Below are 15067 nucleotides of genomic sequence, written 5' to 3'. Positions count from 1 at the left end.
CCTCTGTCCATATCAAACCCACAAACAAACAACAGTACCTTCACTTTGATAGCTGCCATCCATTCCACATCAAACGTTCCCTTCCCTACAGCCTAGGTATTCGTGGCAAACGTATCTGCTCCAGTGATGAATCCCTCAACAATTACACCAATAACATGACCAGTGCTTTCCTCTCCTGCAACTATCCTGCAGACCTTGTCCACAAACAGATCTCCCGAGCAATACATTCCTCCCCATCCAACAACAATGTTCCTACCCCCAGACCACACAGAAGCATCCCCCTTGTCACCCAATATTATCCTGGCCTTGAATACATCAACAAATTACTCCGCCAGGGATACGACTTTCTCAAGTCAACCCCTGAAATGAGATCATCCCTTGACAAAATTCTCCCCACACCACCCAGAGTTGCCTTTCATCACCCCCCTAGCCTCCGTGACATCCTGTTTAAACCTTACAATATTTCCAGACTACCTTCTCTACCCAGCGGTTCCTACCCCTGTAACCGACCCCGCTGCAAAACCTGCCCCATGCACCCCCCCACAACCACCTACTCCAGCCCCGCTACTGGTAAATCATACACAATTCAAGGCAGGGCCACATGTGTAACTACACATGTCAGTTATCAGCTGACATGCCTGCACTGCACAGCCTTTTACATCAGTATGACAACAACTAAACTGGCTGAGCGCATGAACGGACACAGACGAACTGTCTGCCTAGGAGATGTCCAATACCCAGTAGCAGAGCATGCCCTCCAGCATAATTCTAGGGACCTAGGAACCTGCTACACCGTATGTGCCATTTGGCTTCTCCCACCCAACACCAGTCCCTCTGAACTGCAGAGATGGGAACTTGCACTCCAACACATCCTTTCATCCCGCCATCCCCCTGGACTAAACCTACGTTAAACAACCTCACTCCCATTTACTCTTCAGTCTTCTCCTCTTTCCCTTTTGTCTTTAGCCATTCACACATCTTTTCATCCTACATAGTTGTGTTTATCTTTATACTGTATACCTCTTTACTTCTGTATGCATCATCTTTGGTTTGAAGCTGGCACAGTACTTACAGTAGAATATCTTTGGCTTCCCCCTGACAACCATGCCTCCATCCTTGCTACCCTCCCTGTTTTCCTTTCCCTGTTGCTTCATAACCTGGGTTGTGAGTAAATGAATCCACTTTCCCTTCTTCCCTTTCTTTCCCCTCTCTCCTTCCTGATGAAGGAACATTTGTTCCGAAAGCTAGGAACGTAAATTTTCGGTTCTGTTTTTTGTGTATCTATCGGCTGTACTGAGCTGAGGTAAGTACTGGCCAGCCTCTCTATCTCTTTGTTAGAATGACAATAAAGACTGTTTGTAGTGGCTTATTTGTACTTTTCTGACATTATTTTATTCAAATGAAGAATAACATGGTCTTTGGTAGATCTTGAATTACCTGCAAGGACTCTTTGTCTTAGGCGAGATTAAATATAGGAAAATTATTTATTTATTATGCAGTGTCTTCCCATCCATGTGACACATGTGGACTTATTTTGACAGCTGTCATCTTCTACATACAAAAAATCAGTCCCATATATCTGGTCACTGAAGGACAGTACTTCTGCACTGACAAGGATTCCCTTGCCCAGTATGCCACAGGTCTTACTATGGCCTTCACAAACAGGCACTATACCCTAAACGTAGTCCACAGGCAGATTTCCCATGCTATATCATCACACATGCATAACCCTCCCACCAACCCCAACAGGAGTCAAATCCAAGAGGAATATCCAGGTGCAAGAACTGTCTGATGAAGTCACCAAGCACATCTTACACAGTTTTGTGACAGGCTTACCCTATCCCACTGGAGGCAGGATCACCTCTGAAAGCAGCCATAGCATACACCAGCACTACTGTAATTTCTCTATATCATTTTATGTGGACATTATTACCAACAAGCTGTGCATCCAACTAAATGGCCGTAGGCCAAACTGTGGCCAAGAACAGAAATGACCACTCATGGGTGGGGCACACTACTGAGCACATCATCCTTAATTTTCGGGGCTTCTTCACAACCCATGCCATTTGAAGCCCCCCCCCCCCCCCCCCCCCCCCAAGCTTTCCTGAAGTATATGCAAGTTGTGTGAGAAAAGTCATTACTTTCCTCACGCACCTTGTATATGCTTCAGACTGATTTTTTATCTGTAGAACAGAAATGCCTTTTGAGGTAAAAAATTCCAGATGGAAGTGGCCGTGTGACATAAGACACTGTTATGATGCAGCATTCATTTGCCTGCAATGTCCAGTCTCACTCGATTCACCCTTTTCCTGGGCCTTTCAAGGACATCTTTGTAAAACATTTGGTTGACAGTTTGTCCTGAAGGAACAGCCTCACAAGAGCATGCACATGTTTGACATTTTCACTGGTTTTTGTAGTTGTATGTCTCCCTGAGCAAGGTTCATCTTCAACGTATTCTCAGGCTCCCAAAAATAATTTGTGCCAGTGGAAACTTGTGCTCTTGACAAGGAATGTTTCCCACAGGCCTGTTTCAACTCTTCAAATGTCACACTCATGGATTTCCCAAGTTTTACACAAAATGTGATGGCATAATGTTGCTCTAAATTCTGCTGTTCCATTTTCGTAACATGTAACAAAGACAGAACTGCACTGATGTCACTCTCCAAAATCTAACTTCACTGATCCTCTACAAAACATATAAGCCTAATGACCGGAAATTTGCACATACAGTACTGATACACAAGTATGCAATTGAAAGTAATCTGCTGAATTATACACCCAATCACTGACACTGATTTGCACTGGTATTTTGGAACATATACTGTGTTCAAACATTATGACATGCCTCAAAGAAAATGATTTGCTGCAATATAGCACAGATTCAGAAAATACCATTCTTGTGAAACACAACTGGCTTTTTATTCACATGAAGTACTAGTGCTATAAGCAGAATACTTGAAGTTCCATATTTCTAGATTTACAGAATCTGTTTGAGATCATTTCACATTTGTGGCTTCTAATCAGATTGTGTTCCTATGGAGCACCATGTCAGTTGCATGACTTCATTCATGATTTCCTGTCAGAAAGGTCACAGTTCATAGTAAATGATGGGAAGTCGCTGAGTGAGGCTGAAGCAATATCTGGTATTCCCCAAGGAACTGTTACAGAGCCTCTGTTGCTCCTGCTCCTAATCTATACAAATGGCATAGGAGACAATCCGAGGAGCCCTCTTAGATTGATTGCAGATGATGCAATCATCTATTGTTTACTAAAGTCATCAGAAAATCAGAATAAATTGCAAACTGATTTATTGTGCTATAGCTGGCCACACAACTTTCTCTGGTGCAGATCTTTCATCAAGCAAGCTGTTTTATATGATTTGCCAAAACTGGAGCTACTTCATCAATATACATCAGTCTGAAGTTGCAGCATCACAATAACATATTTAAAAGATAACAGTATGTCCATGCATATGTGTTACACTGAGGGTGTTTACTCCTAAGTTACTGATATTGCCAGCTGTTATTGAATTGAATTCAGGAACATTTATTGCATCTTCATTGGTGAAGGAATTTTGAAAAGCCGTGTTCAGAAACTGTGTTTTAGTGACACTGTCATTGATAAAATTATCATTCACATCATGCAGTGAGGGTTCTGATTGTATCTTGTCACTGGTATACATTAAATACCACCAGAATCTCTTTGGATTTTCTGCCAGATTTCAAGACAGAGTTTAATTGAGGAAACTATTAAAAACATTTTGCATTGACACTTGCAGTAAACTTTGAGCTACTGTAAAACATTGCCGATCTTGGAGGTTTTACATAATTTGCTTGAACTGACAGGTCACAGAACACACAGTTATATGTAACAACATCACAAGCACATGAGGCTGCTTATCAACAGGACACTATTAAGGTATGTGGCAGAGATATTCTCCTGTAGTATTTAATCAAAAGGATACAAAGAGGCAAATGACATATCTGCCATAGTCTCTTAGCCAGGAATTCGCTGTCTAGTAATTTGCTTCCATTTATTCTCTTACAACATCCTGCAGGTGACTTGTGATGACACTACACCACCCCATCGAACCGAAGTTGTGTCAGAATGGATTCAGGAATATTCCTCACCCATGAAAGCAATTTGTGGCAGCACATGTCATCTGACATCAGTGCCATCAAGTACATTAGGCTTGGCCCTGAGCAAGATTTGCATGCCTTGGAGTCAACTCTAACCAATATCCATGAGCGATGGAACAGAACTGCTCCCCAATGCTTTCACTGACTCGTTGTAGTCCATACTGTAATGCACAGCCACATCATCATGAGGAAAGGAGATGTTGCATGCTACTTGGTGTGTGTCAATGATATCAGTATATAACTTGCAACAATAAATCATTATCCACTAAGAATACCAACAACTAATTCAGTAATTACAAATAATGAAAAAATGAAACTTAATTTCTAATGTTCATTACACATAATTAAATCTCCTTCTTTAAGGTACCATAAACTTGGTGGTATACATAAACTTACCAATATGACACATAGTAGTCAGATCCACTAGCCAGTATCTGAGCCAATGCAAACAAGATGAGCATCAAAAGTATGACAAAGTAGTTGGTTCCTGATCTGAAGTAGCCAATGTATGGTGATGTTTTCACAACTCCTTTGGTTGTGGCTTCTATCATATCAGGTGCCTCTTCATCCTCTTCCTCACCAATAGCTGGTCCATGGTATGAAGAGACACTCTTTAATAAAGAGAAATATATTATCTATAACATATCACTTTCAGTATAATGGATGCAGAGATACCAACCAATCATGGATAATTATTTGACTACATTTATTAATAGACAAAAGAATGGCAAACACAAAGAATGAGGTACAAGTAGAGGAAAGGTGAAAAAATAGAGAAAAGGAAACAGTTGTAAGAGATAGGACTGCAGTGAGCAAAGTGATTGTCATGAAGCCTACAGAAGACAATGAGTATAAGAAGTACCTTGGTATGTTAATAGACCAAGTAAGAGAGAAAAACCTGAAGCCACAAGGAAATATCAACAGCTGATCTTGGCAGTACTGAGGGCCAAGTTTATGCACAGGCCAGGTAGACTCAGGCTAGGATGCAGAGAAAAATGGGAGTGCCAAGGGACCTTGATTGGCGCTTTTAGTTTCAGTAGGCTTCATCACACGTAAAAAAATTTCGATTTTATTTGAAAACATGAAAGGCCAACCAGCAGCACTGTCACTAGAGTGCCATTTGGTTCATCACTGAGAACAGTTGGAGTGCTATTGTTAATGTCACAGGTCACAACAGCTGTGTCCTTGTGCTTTGCATTGGTTTATGTACAAACTGCTTTTGTTGTCATTTGTCACTGTTGTGCATGTTAGCTAATATTATTTTTAAAAAGTAATCTATCAAACACTGTGAGAGGCATGAAGATACTAATTAGTATACAAAACATGAAATGAACTACTGAATGAAACAAGGAAGGCACCAATTGAGGTAAAAGTGTGCAATTAATGACTTGTTTCCTTTAAGTGATTCCACTACTGACTACATTTTTTTGCAACATGAAAATTTAATTTTCCAGAGCAGTGTAAAAAGTGAGAAAAATAAAAACAGCAAAAGTAAAAAAATAAACCATAGGTAAGGGAGGAGAGGGGAGCACTGGGAAGTATCTGAGCCAGGGTGCTACCGCCTATAAACCCAGCTTTGGGAATGCCAGAAGAATAACTACAAAGAAAAATTTTCCATATTTAGGAGGCTGTTTGAGAAGAAAGTTATTAAAGCTATGAGCCACAAGCAGGTATAGCTGCCATAAAAGAAATATGGATCCTGAAATAAACTTTGTAAAAGGATCTCAGGAAGACTGAGCAAAAATAATACACTATGAATCAAAGGTCATCATTTTGATAAGCATTAGACTTAAAGTTAACTTGTCTTGTTGCTTTTCACATAATTAACATCTGCGCAGATGTGTAACGTCACATAAAAACTCATCAAAAAATTGAAATTGGATACAAGGTAACTGAGCTGTTTTCTGACATGCTATGACTACAAATTATACATTCAAAACACACATTTTTGAGAAATCATCCTCTGTGCTCACCCAGAAAAAAGTAAAAATTGATGCACATGTTGCATTAAATCTCAAACATCACAGTGCTAAGTGGTTAAACCATAAGCATAAATGCGAACATCTGCTTAATAACGTATTTTGCCACCATTACTGTTATATGCTCACCACCGTTTAAGTGCTATTTTAGGCTTGATGAGAGAAATAGAGACATGAGAGTTTACTTCTCCATATGATGTCACGAGCTTATTAGAAGTCAGCTCACTGAATTTCTGTACACTGTGTAAAATGCAAACTGGAAAGAAAGCTTAGGTGCTATAGTTTGCTTCATGTCCTCTATCATTGCTGCCAATTTTTACAATCTACAGTGTGTGGGGTGTGAGGTGCAACGTATATACATGGGTATGTAGTTGTTGCAACTGTATCATGTCAGATTTGAACATGGAAGTCTTAAAAGAGTACTATCACAAAACCGTTGTTCTGTTTCCATGTGACGTCTCTGTCATATCACATCATCTGCACAAAAAGTATATTTTCACCACTTCAAAAAGTGCTTTCACCCATACCTGCACTCTCATCACTGAAGGGCAACTCCCACTCTCCACACATCAAGTAGGTGAGCTCATTTTATGTGTGTTAGCGTGCTCTGGTGGCTGCACTGACCATTGAGTGACTTAACAAGTTACCGGCCAATAAGAATTCACAAGCCAGAAATGGGCTACGTTTCCCTGATTATGACCAAGTTGAGACTCAGTGTTTGAATTTAAAATGTTAACAATCGATATTGTTGCTGAATATAGCACATCGGAAATACGTACAAAAAGATGAGACTAAGTTATAAGTGGTACAAGAAAAGGTGGTGGCTGTGCCTCTTCGTCATGCATCGGCTTGGTCTGGGACACTTTGTGCCAACTGTTTCTCCATTATTGCGGCAACCTAGCAGTAGTTGCACCATAACTGCATGGTGAAGGTAAATGTTGCAAGTTGTGTTGGCAACACCGATAGTGGCTTATGCCAGCATTTCCTTTCTCAAATTTCCTCTCTCCAAAATGGCCCAAACTATTCCCTTGATTACACTACCGCCTGTGGTGCAAACCATTTGTCTTTTGAGCCACTTGTAACTTGTTCAGAGACATCAAATGTCAATAGGAAGAAAACAGGGCAATATCAAGCAAGGTGATGAGTAAGAACTTAGACTCAAGGTAAACATTACCAGGAAGAAATGTAAAATTGGGGAATTTTCAGCATTGTTCCTAGGGGTTTTTCACAGGGGCTAAGAATTTGTGGTGTAGCATTGCAAAAAATGTAAAACTGCAGAATGTAAAACTGAAGTTCCACTGTGTTGTTGCATTCCATCTTGAATTTTCTGTTGTTCGATTCTGCATGGACAGTTATTTATTTGCACATTTCATCAATCATATTTATGATGATTTGGTATGTTGTGCAATGTGTCAGTAGGTTTACAAATAATATACATTTTTTATCTTCATGTTTTCATGGCATATTTCTTGATATATAATGTTTCTGAAAATGGTTATGAACACACTGTCTGAAATTCATAGATCAAAATACATTTCCTTTGTGACAGTATGACTACATTTTAATTAAATTTTTACTTTAATTTAATTTAACTATAAAATTTAATAATGTAAGCCAACCACATAAGACATTTATTCTGTTCATAAATACATGTAAAGAGCAGTAGCTGTCAAATAGAAACAACTCTGATTTGTTTCTGAGATGCATAATTTGCCACAACCTTTACCTCACAATGGTGGTTGTCAAATATTTTTTTGGTTGAATACTTTGCTCCTGTCCTTACAACAAACATCACCAGAGACTGAATGTACCATGAGGCTGTTGTCAGTGTGCATAATTCCTTAAGCAGATGCAAACATGAGGTATGAGGATGGACGGCAGATATTATCCGTACAGTATGTTCCTGTGCAATGAATAATTTGTGTCTGCATGTAGAAATATCCCTCATGCTATTAATAAATGGAAGTACAAAGTGTGAGCCAATTTCATTGTTCCTCCTGTTGTTAAACTTCTGTTAGACTTGATTATGACTCTTGCATCAACAGCAAAGAGGACATGGAAGTGCCCCAGAAACTCCATGACATTTCATTAACAAATGTGTGTACAAATTTAACTTTCCACTGAAGCTTGGCAAACTAACCAGAAGTCCTAAACAAAAGTTAAACAACTTTCATTGTCATGGTAGCATGCACATGTAAAAAGTTTACCTGTGTTGTAAATTTATACAGTTTCCTGTATGTGAACATACTCTTCATTGTAGTAAAAGTCCTACAATGTATTGCACTGTGCAAGTCTTTCACATTCTCCTCAGTTCCTGATGCACTGAGTTGCTCATATTTGTAATAAACAAAAATGAGGAAAGACAACTACTCACATGTAGCTGATTGGTGGATGGTGCATAGTGTGGTTATTTGCCATGCATCAATTAGCTGCAAGTGAGTGGTTGTTTTTCTTCACTTCTGTTGATTGTTTACAACATAAAATTTTCGTTATTGTAGTATTAAGATACAGTTTTGTATTCTGTTAATACTAGTTTCTTATAAATATGGAACTACTTCTTTCAATTGTCTCTTGATCTCCTTCAGTTTCCAGTTATAACTGCATATCACTTCATCAGTATTAATATCCTGCAAAAGTAGTGGTACATACATCTTTACTCATATTTTAGGTAACAACCTTCTGACAGAATTAATTGGAATGTAAAGCATAAGTAAGGCAATGTCTACTGAGGCTTCATAAGACTATGATATGATTGGTGTAAAATTGTATCCTTTTTTATGTTTTTGCAGAATAAATGAGATTACTCCCATTTCACAACAAAAAGGCACTTCAAAAATAATGTCTAAATGTATGGAACTTATACTTTAAAATCATGGCACACACAAATTATAAGTGTTATGGAAGACATAAGTTCACATTGAAGCTGTCTCAGTTCTTCTGGAGATTGGTTTCAGTGTAAATGAAGTGAGTATGTTGTAAGAGGTGTGCCAAATCAGTGGATTAAATCATATTTGGAATTTTGCTCTCAGGTAACTGAAATTAAGTACATGAAAGGAAAGGAAATGAACTCCAGTTACACCTTTCAGAACCATGTGGACTAAGTCATGGTGTTCCACAGGGCTCCATTTTAGTTCTATTTCTTTTTTTGTGTACATTAATGATTTCCCATTGCTCATTAGGGATCCCGAACCAGTAATGTTTGCAGATGGCACTAGTTTATTGACTGAAGGGAATAAAGAAGAAAATCTTACTGCATCTCCAAAAGATATTACAAAATGATTGTCTGAATGATTTGCCAGTAACAGGCTAATAGTTAATCCCCAAAAATGGTACTTATGAATTTCCACACTGATCAAAATAAAAATGCAGCTTAACCCATAATATGTAGATAACGAAAACATTAGTGCTGTCAATGAAACTAAATTTCTTGGGATTCATATCCAGGAAAATCTTAAATGGAGCACTCATATCACATCCTTAAATTCAAAACTAGCAAAAATGAGCTATGTAGTAAGAATTCTTTGCAACTATACTAGTGGAGAAACAATTATGACTGTATACTTTGATTGTGTACATTCAATACTGAAGTAGGGTACCATTTTCTGGGGAAATGTACACAAGGCCATAATAGTTTTCAGGAAACAAAATGAGAATAATGAAACAAGTGAGCAGCAGAAAACCATGCAAAATTTTTCTTTAAATATCTACAGAACCTACTCCTTCCTTGCATTTATATACTGGAAGTAGTCACGCATGTCAAAAAAAGTATACTGAGAAAAGAAAACCTTTTTCCTCAAAACAAAAGTGTCTATGATTACAGTACCAGGTCAGACAGTGACATACATGTTAATCATTGTAACATCACTTTATGTCAAAAAGATGTATATCATGCAGGAACAAAACTATACAACAGATTACCAAGACATACAAAATCTCCTCCTGAACTACAGAGCTTTAAAACATCTGTGACAGCCTACCTTCTGAAAGACTGCTACTATTCAATCTCACAGTATCTTATGCAAGAAAAAATGTAATTTGTATCTTTAATTGTAGAAGTAAGTTATAAATATACAGTATTTAAAAAATTGTAATTATTAACTGTATAGATCCAATTTGTTATAAAAATTTAAATAATGTATGTTTGACATTTGAAAAACCAATAGCTAAAGAGGTTTTCTGTCCAATATCCTGTGTACAATATATGTACTGAAAAAGAGATTTATATGGACAAATAAATAACTTAATTACATTTAAGAAGCTATTAATTTATTTTCCTTGCCAAACAACAACTGCTGTGTACCATGATCTTCTGGGTTGGCAGAGTGGTGTTGCCAGTAATCAGAGTGGTTTACAGTGTCAAAACCATCAGCGCACATTTGTTCAGAATATCACCCTGGTTCAAGATACATGTATTTGTTACTACTCTAACAACAGTGATTGAAAATATTGTCTTTATTAGACTATCAAAAGAGCTATTTTTGCAACTATGTGAAGTTTTGGAACAAATGGATGGCATATTTCAAATTATTTCATATTTCCCTTATAGGATCTTCACTCTAATTTCATCTCATGAAGAGTACAAATGTGACTCTACCACACATTTTATAATGATATGCAGAGTATAAATACAGATTTCAATTAGATAAGTAGTTGAATTTCATTATTACGAAACCTACTGGATATTCACATTTGCTCTCTTAGGATGTGTGACTTTTCATCTATAAAAATATTATTTGTGACATTGTTGTGAAACAGTCATCACATTATTAATCATTTTGAGCCCCACAGCCAAATAGTGTAAATGTTAATAAAAACCACCACAAAAGTATTTCAGAAATGTTTCTTACACCACAATGGGTTTCATTCTAAATAAATCTCTTCTGGTTAGCAAAGTAGGAGAAATGTGGCTGTGTCATTACTCAAAAATGTATTACAATTAGATATTTTTGAGTTATGATGCCATCACATTCCTACCACTTTGTGAAGATTAGTTACAAAGACTGTCAGTGTATTTTCAGTCATCTAAAAATGTTCATTTAGAATAAAACTGACTGTGATGTAATTAACATTCACAGTCATAACACTGTAGCAAAACACTTCCTCTACACTGTTAAATGAAGCACTGTGTTCGTTTGCTAAGAGAGTAAAATTCTTAGAAGTGTCTGACATTATGCTTCCTTCAATTCCGAGAAATCAAGAGGCTTAAACTGGTTTGTTGGCAGTGTTCAAACAGTTCCAAATTCTCTGCTTTTTACATAGAGATGATTCAGCTTGGTTTTCATACACCTTTGTCCTAATGAAATTCATGGATCATTTAGGATTTATATTATTGCATTTCAAAAACAATGGCATTATGCACTCAGATAATGTAGGTTTCTGCATTACATGCATGTGAATTTATGATTAAGTTAGATAAAATCATATTGTACATAACAGTGATTCTTCATAAAAAAGTTTCTATTAGTATACTGAATATTTACTTACCCTTATAGATGCTCTAGTTGCTTGTTTATGTCCTCTTACAAACTGTTTGCAATTCTTCTCTTGATTTTGATCTTCTTCTGGCTGATCCTCATTGTTGTTATCTTCTATAAACACTAGTGCAGCAGCAGATGATGGATTTTGAATAAGTGAAGCGTATGTACTCTGGATCACAATGCGTCCCTAAAATGACAGTAAATATTTGGTTCTATGCTTACAGAAAATGCAGACACAGAATAAAACTAAATATGGAGCAATCTGTTGTATGTACACTATCAATGAATTGATTATTGTTTTCAAAATGTGTTCTTCTCCCATGGGTAGAGAGGAATGATAGTATCAGTGCGATTGCAGCTTCTTTTTGTTGAGAGGATGGTAATGGTGATGCGGCATGCAGGCATAAAACAAAATTTCTGTTGGGGCACTACCAGAAACACGCTGGATAGGATAAAAGAGGGTCTGTAATCTACTGAGTAAAATATGAGTTCCAAGATGAATGGAATGCATTTTGCTTGAGGAAAAAGAGGCAATTTGGGAAATAATGACATTCATTTTCCAGAAACATGAAATAAATTATTACCTCTGATGTACAATTTGCAGTTCTGTTGAGAGATAATCAACATTTTTGGATACCATAGATAACACATTCTTTTCACTGATATAATATGATGGCAATGGCAGAAATGAAATTATACTTCTGTAATGAAAGAAAATGGAACAAAGTCAACTGTCTTGGAGTGTCATACACACATACAAGGAGAAGGCGAGAGACTTTCAGACTCTGGATTTCTTTCACTGAAGAAAATTTCACGCATGAAAAAGAAGGAGTGCACTATTCAGTGATTCTATTTGAAGGTCAGGCATGACTCTCAGTTTAGAGAGGGACACTGTAGGATAAACAAATGAGAACAGAATCAAAAACAAGAAATTGAAGTAGCATTGCCTTGAAGTATAAAACGCTGGTTTATTTTACAACGTGCTGGCGTATCTGTATGAATGTGATGGATACAAAGGAAATCAATTCTGTGTTGCCATCAGAAAATGAAATTTTGAAAAAAAAGTTGCGTTTGAATTGATATTTATGAATAAAGATGGGCAGTAACAAAGAAGATCAGCATAAATATGGGCAGTAATATGGATATAGGGTAGAAAGTATAGATATGGACACAAACTAAAAGTAAGAAAGAGTCTTGTATTCTTTAAAAGATCACATATTGTATATCCTACAATCTACAAGATTACTATAGGAATAAAGGTATCCTGTAAGCCAAAAAGGAAACTATATCTGTCAGTCAGAAACAGCTTTGATGTAAATTCTATAGATAGTTACCAAACATGCTGCAAAATATCGAAGATAGTAATACAGATATCAAAGCAACTGCATTATCAGAAAAGAATAGTCACATCAGATAAAATAAAGACAATATGGGGTATATGACCCGTGGTCTAGGGGTAGTGTCTTTGATTCATAACCAAAACATCTTCGGTCGCGGGTTTGATCCCCGCCACTGCCTAAATTTTAATAAATAATCAGCATTGGCGGCCGAAGACTTCCGGCATAAGAAGTCAGCCTCATTCTGCCAACGGTCTTGTCAAAGAGGGCAGAGGAGCGGATAGAGGTTCAGGGCACACTCTTGTCCTAGGGGTGGGAAATTGCCACTAAAGGCGGAAGAATCAGCAATGATCAACGACATGAGGATGCAGAAGGCAATGGAAACCACTGCATTAAAGACACATAATGTGTATCCACAGGACATGTGGCCTGTAATTGAAGAAGTGTCATGATGATCTCTCCATTGGCAAAAGATTCCGGAATAGTCCCCCATTCGGATCTCCAGGAGGGGACTGCCAAGGGGGAGGTTACCAAGAGAAAAAGATTGAATAATCAATGAAAGGATAATGTTCTACGAGTCGGGGCATGGAATGTCAGAAGCTTGAATGTGGTAGGGAAACTAGAAAATCTGAAAAGGGAAATGCAAAGGCTCAATCTAGATATAGTAGGGATCAGTGAAGTGAAGTGGAAGGAAGACAAGGATTTCTGGTCAGATGAGTATCGGGTAATATCAACAGCAGCAGATAATGATATAACAGGTGTAGGATTCATTATGAATAGGAAGGTAGGGCAGAGGGTGTGTTACTGTGACCAGTTCAGTGACCGGGTTGTTCTAATCAGAATCGACAGCAGACCAACACCGACAACGATAGTTCAGGTATACATGCCGACGTCGCAAGCTGAAGATGAACAGATAGAGAAAGTGTATGAGGATATTGAAAGAGTAATGCAGTATGTAAAGGGGGACGAAAATCTAATAGTCATGGGCGACTGGAATGCAGTTATAGGGGAAGGAGTAGAAGAAAAGGTTACAGGCGAATATGGGCTTGGGACAAGGAATGAAAGAGGAGAAAGACTAATTGAGTTCTGTAACAAGTTTCAGCTAGTAATAGTGAATACCCTGTTCAAGAATCACAAGAGGAGGAGGTATACTTGGAAAAGGCTGGGAAATACAGGAAGATTTCAATTAGATTACATCATGGTCAGACAGAGATTCTGAAATCAGATACTGGATTGTAAGGCATACCCAGGAGCAGATATAGACTCAGATCACAATATAGTAGTGATGAAGAGTAGGCTGAAGTTCAAGACATTAGTCAGGAAGAATCAATACGCAAAGAAGTGGGATACGGAAGTACTAAGGAATGACGAGATATGTTTGATGTTCTCTAACGCTATAGATACAGCAATAAGGAATAGCACAGTACAGTTGAAGAGGAATGGACATCTCTAAAAAGGGCCATCACAGAAGTTGGGAAGGAAAACATAGGTACAAAGAAGGTAGCTGCGAAGAAACCATGGGTAACAGAAGAAATACTTCAGTTGATTGATGAAAGGAGGAAGTACAAACATGTTCCGGGAAAATCAGGAATACAGAAATACAAGTCGCTGAGGAATGAAATAAATAGGAAGTGCAGGGAAGCTAAGACGAAATGGCTGCAGGAAAAATATGAATACATCAAAAAAGACAGACTCATCATACAGGAAAGTCAAAACAAACTTTGGTGACATTAAAAGGAACGGTGGTAACATTAAGAGTGCAACGGGAATTCCACTGTTAAATGCAGAGGAGAGAGCAGATAGCTGGAAAGAATACATTGAAAGCCTCTATGAGGGTGAAGATTTGTCTGATGTGATAGAAGAAGAAACAGGAGTCGATTTAGAAGAGATAGGGGATCCAGTATTAGAATCGGAATTTAAAAGAGCTTTGGAGGACTTACAGTCAAATAAGGCAGAGGGGATAGATAACATTCCATCAGAATTTCTAAAATCATTGGGGGAAGTGGCAACAAAATGACTATTCACGTTGGTGTGTAGAATATATGAGTCTGGCGACATACCATCTGACTTTCGGAAAAGCATCATCCACACAATTCCGAAGACGGCAAGAGCTGACAAGTGCGAGAATTATCGCA

General features: G+C 37.8%; 1 protein-coding gene across 1 annotated transcript in view; it reads right to left on the bottom strand.

Annotated features, from left to right (window-relative positions):
* LOC126455701 (ATP-binding cassette sub-family C member 4-like) overlaps positions 1 to 15067 on the bottom strand; it is a 285023-nt gene that overhangs the window by 66335 nt on the left and 203621 nt on the right. Inside the window, exons 12-13 of the mRNA XM_050091469.1 lie at positions 11603 to 11782; positions 4536 to 4750 (exon numbers count right to left, since the gene is read on the bottom strand). Of these exons, the coding sequence (XP_049947426.1) occupies positions 4536 to 4750; positions 11603 to 11782 (395 nt within the window). The remainder of the gene's footprint in view (positions 1 to 4535; positions 4751 to 11602; positions 11783 to 15067) is intronic.

This window comes from Schistocerca serialis, chromosome 2, assembly GCF_023864345.2.
Source record: "Schistocerca serialis cubense isolate TAMUIC-IGC-003099 chromosome 2, iqSchSeri2.2, whole genome shotgun sequence".
In the NCBI taxonomy this organism is placed as follows: domain Eukaryota; kingdom Metazoa; phylum Arthropoda; class Insecta; order Orthoptera; family Acrididae; genus Schistocerca; species Schistocerca serialis.
This window is presented reverse-complemented; position numbering and strand designations above follow the sequence as displayed.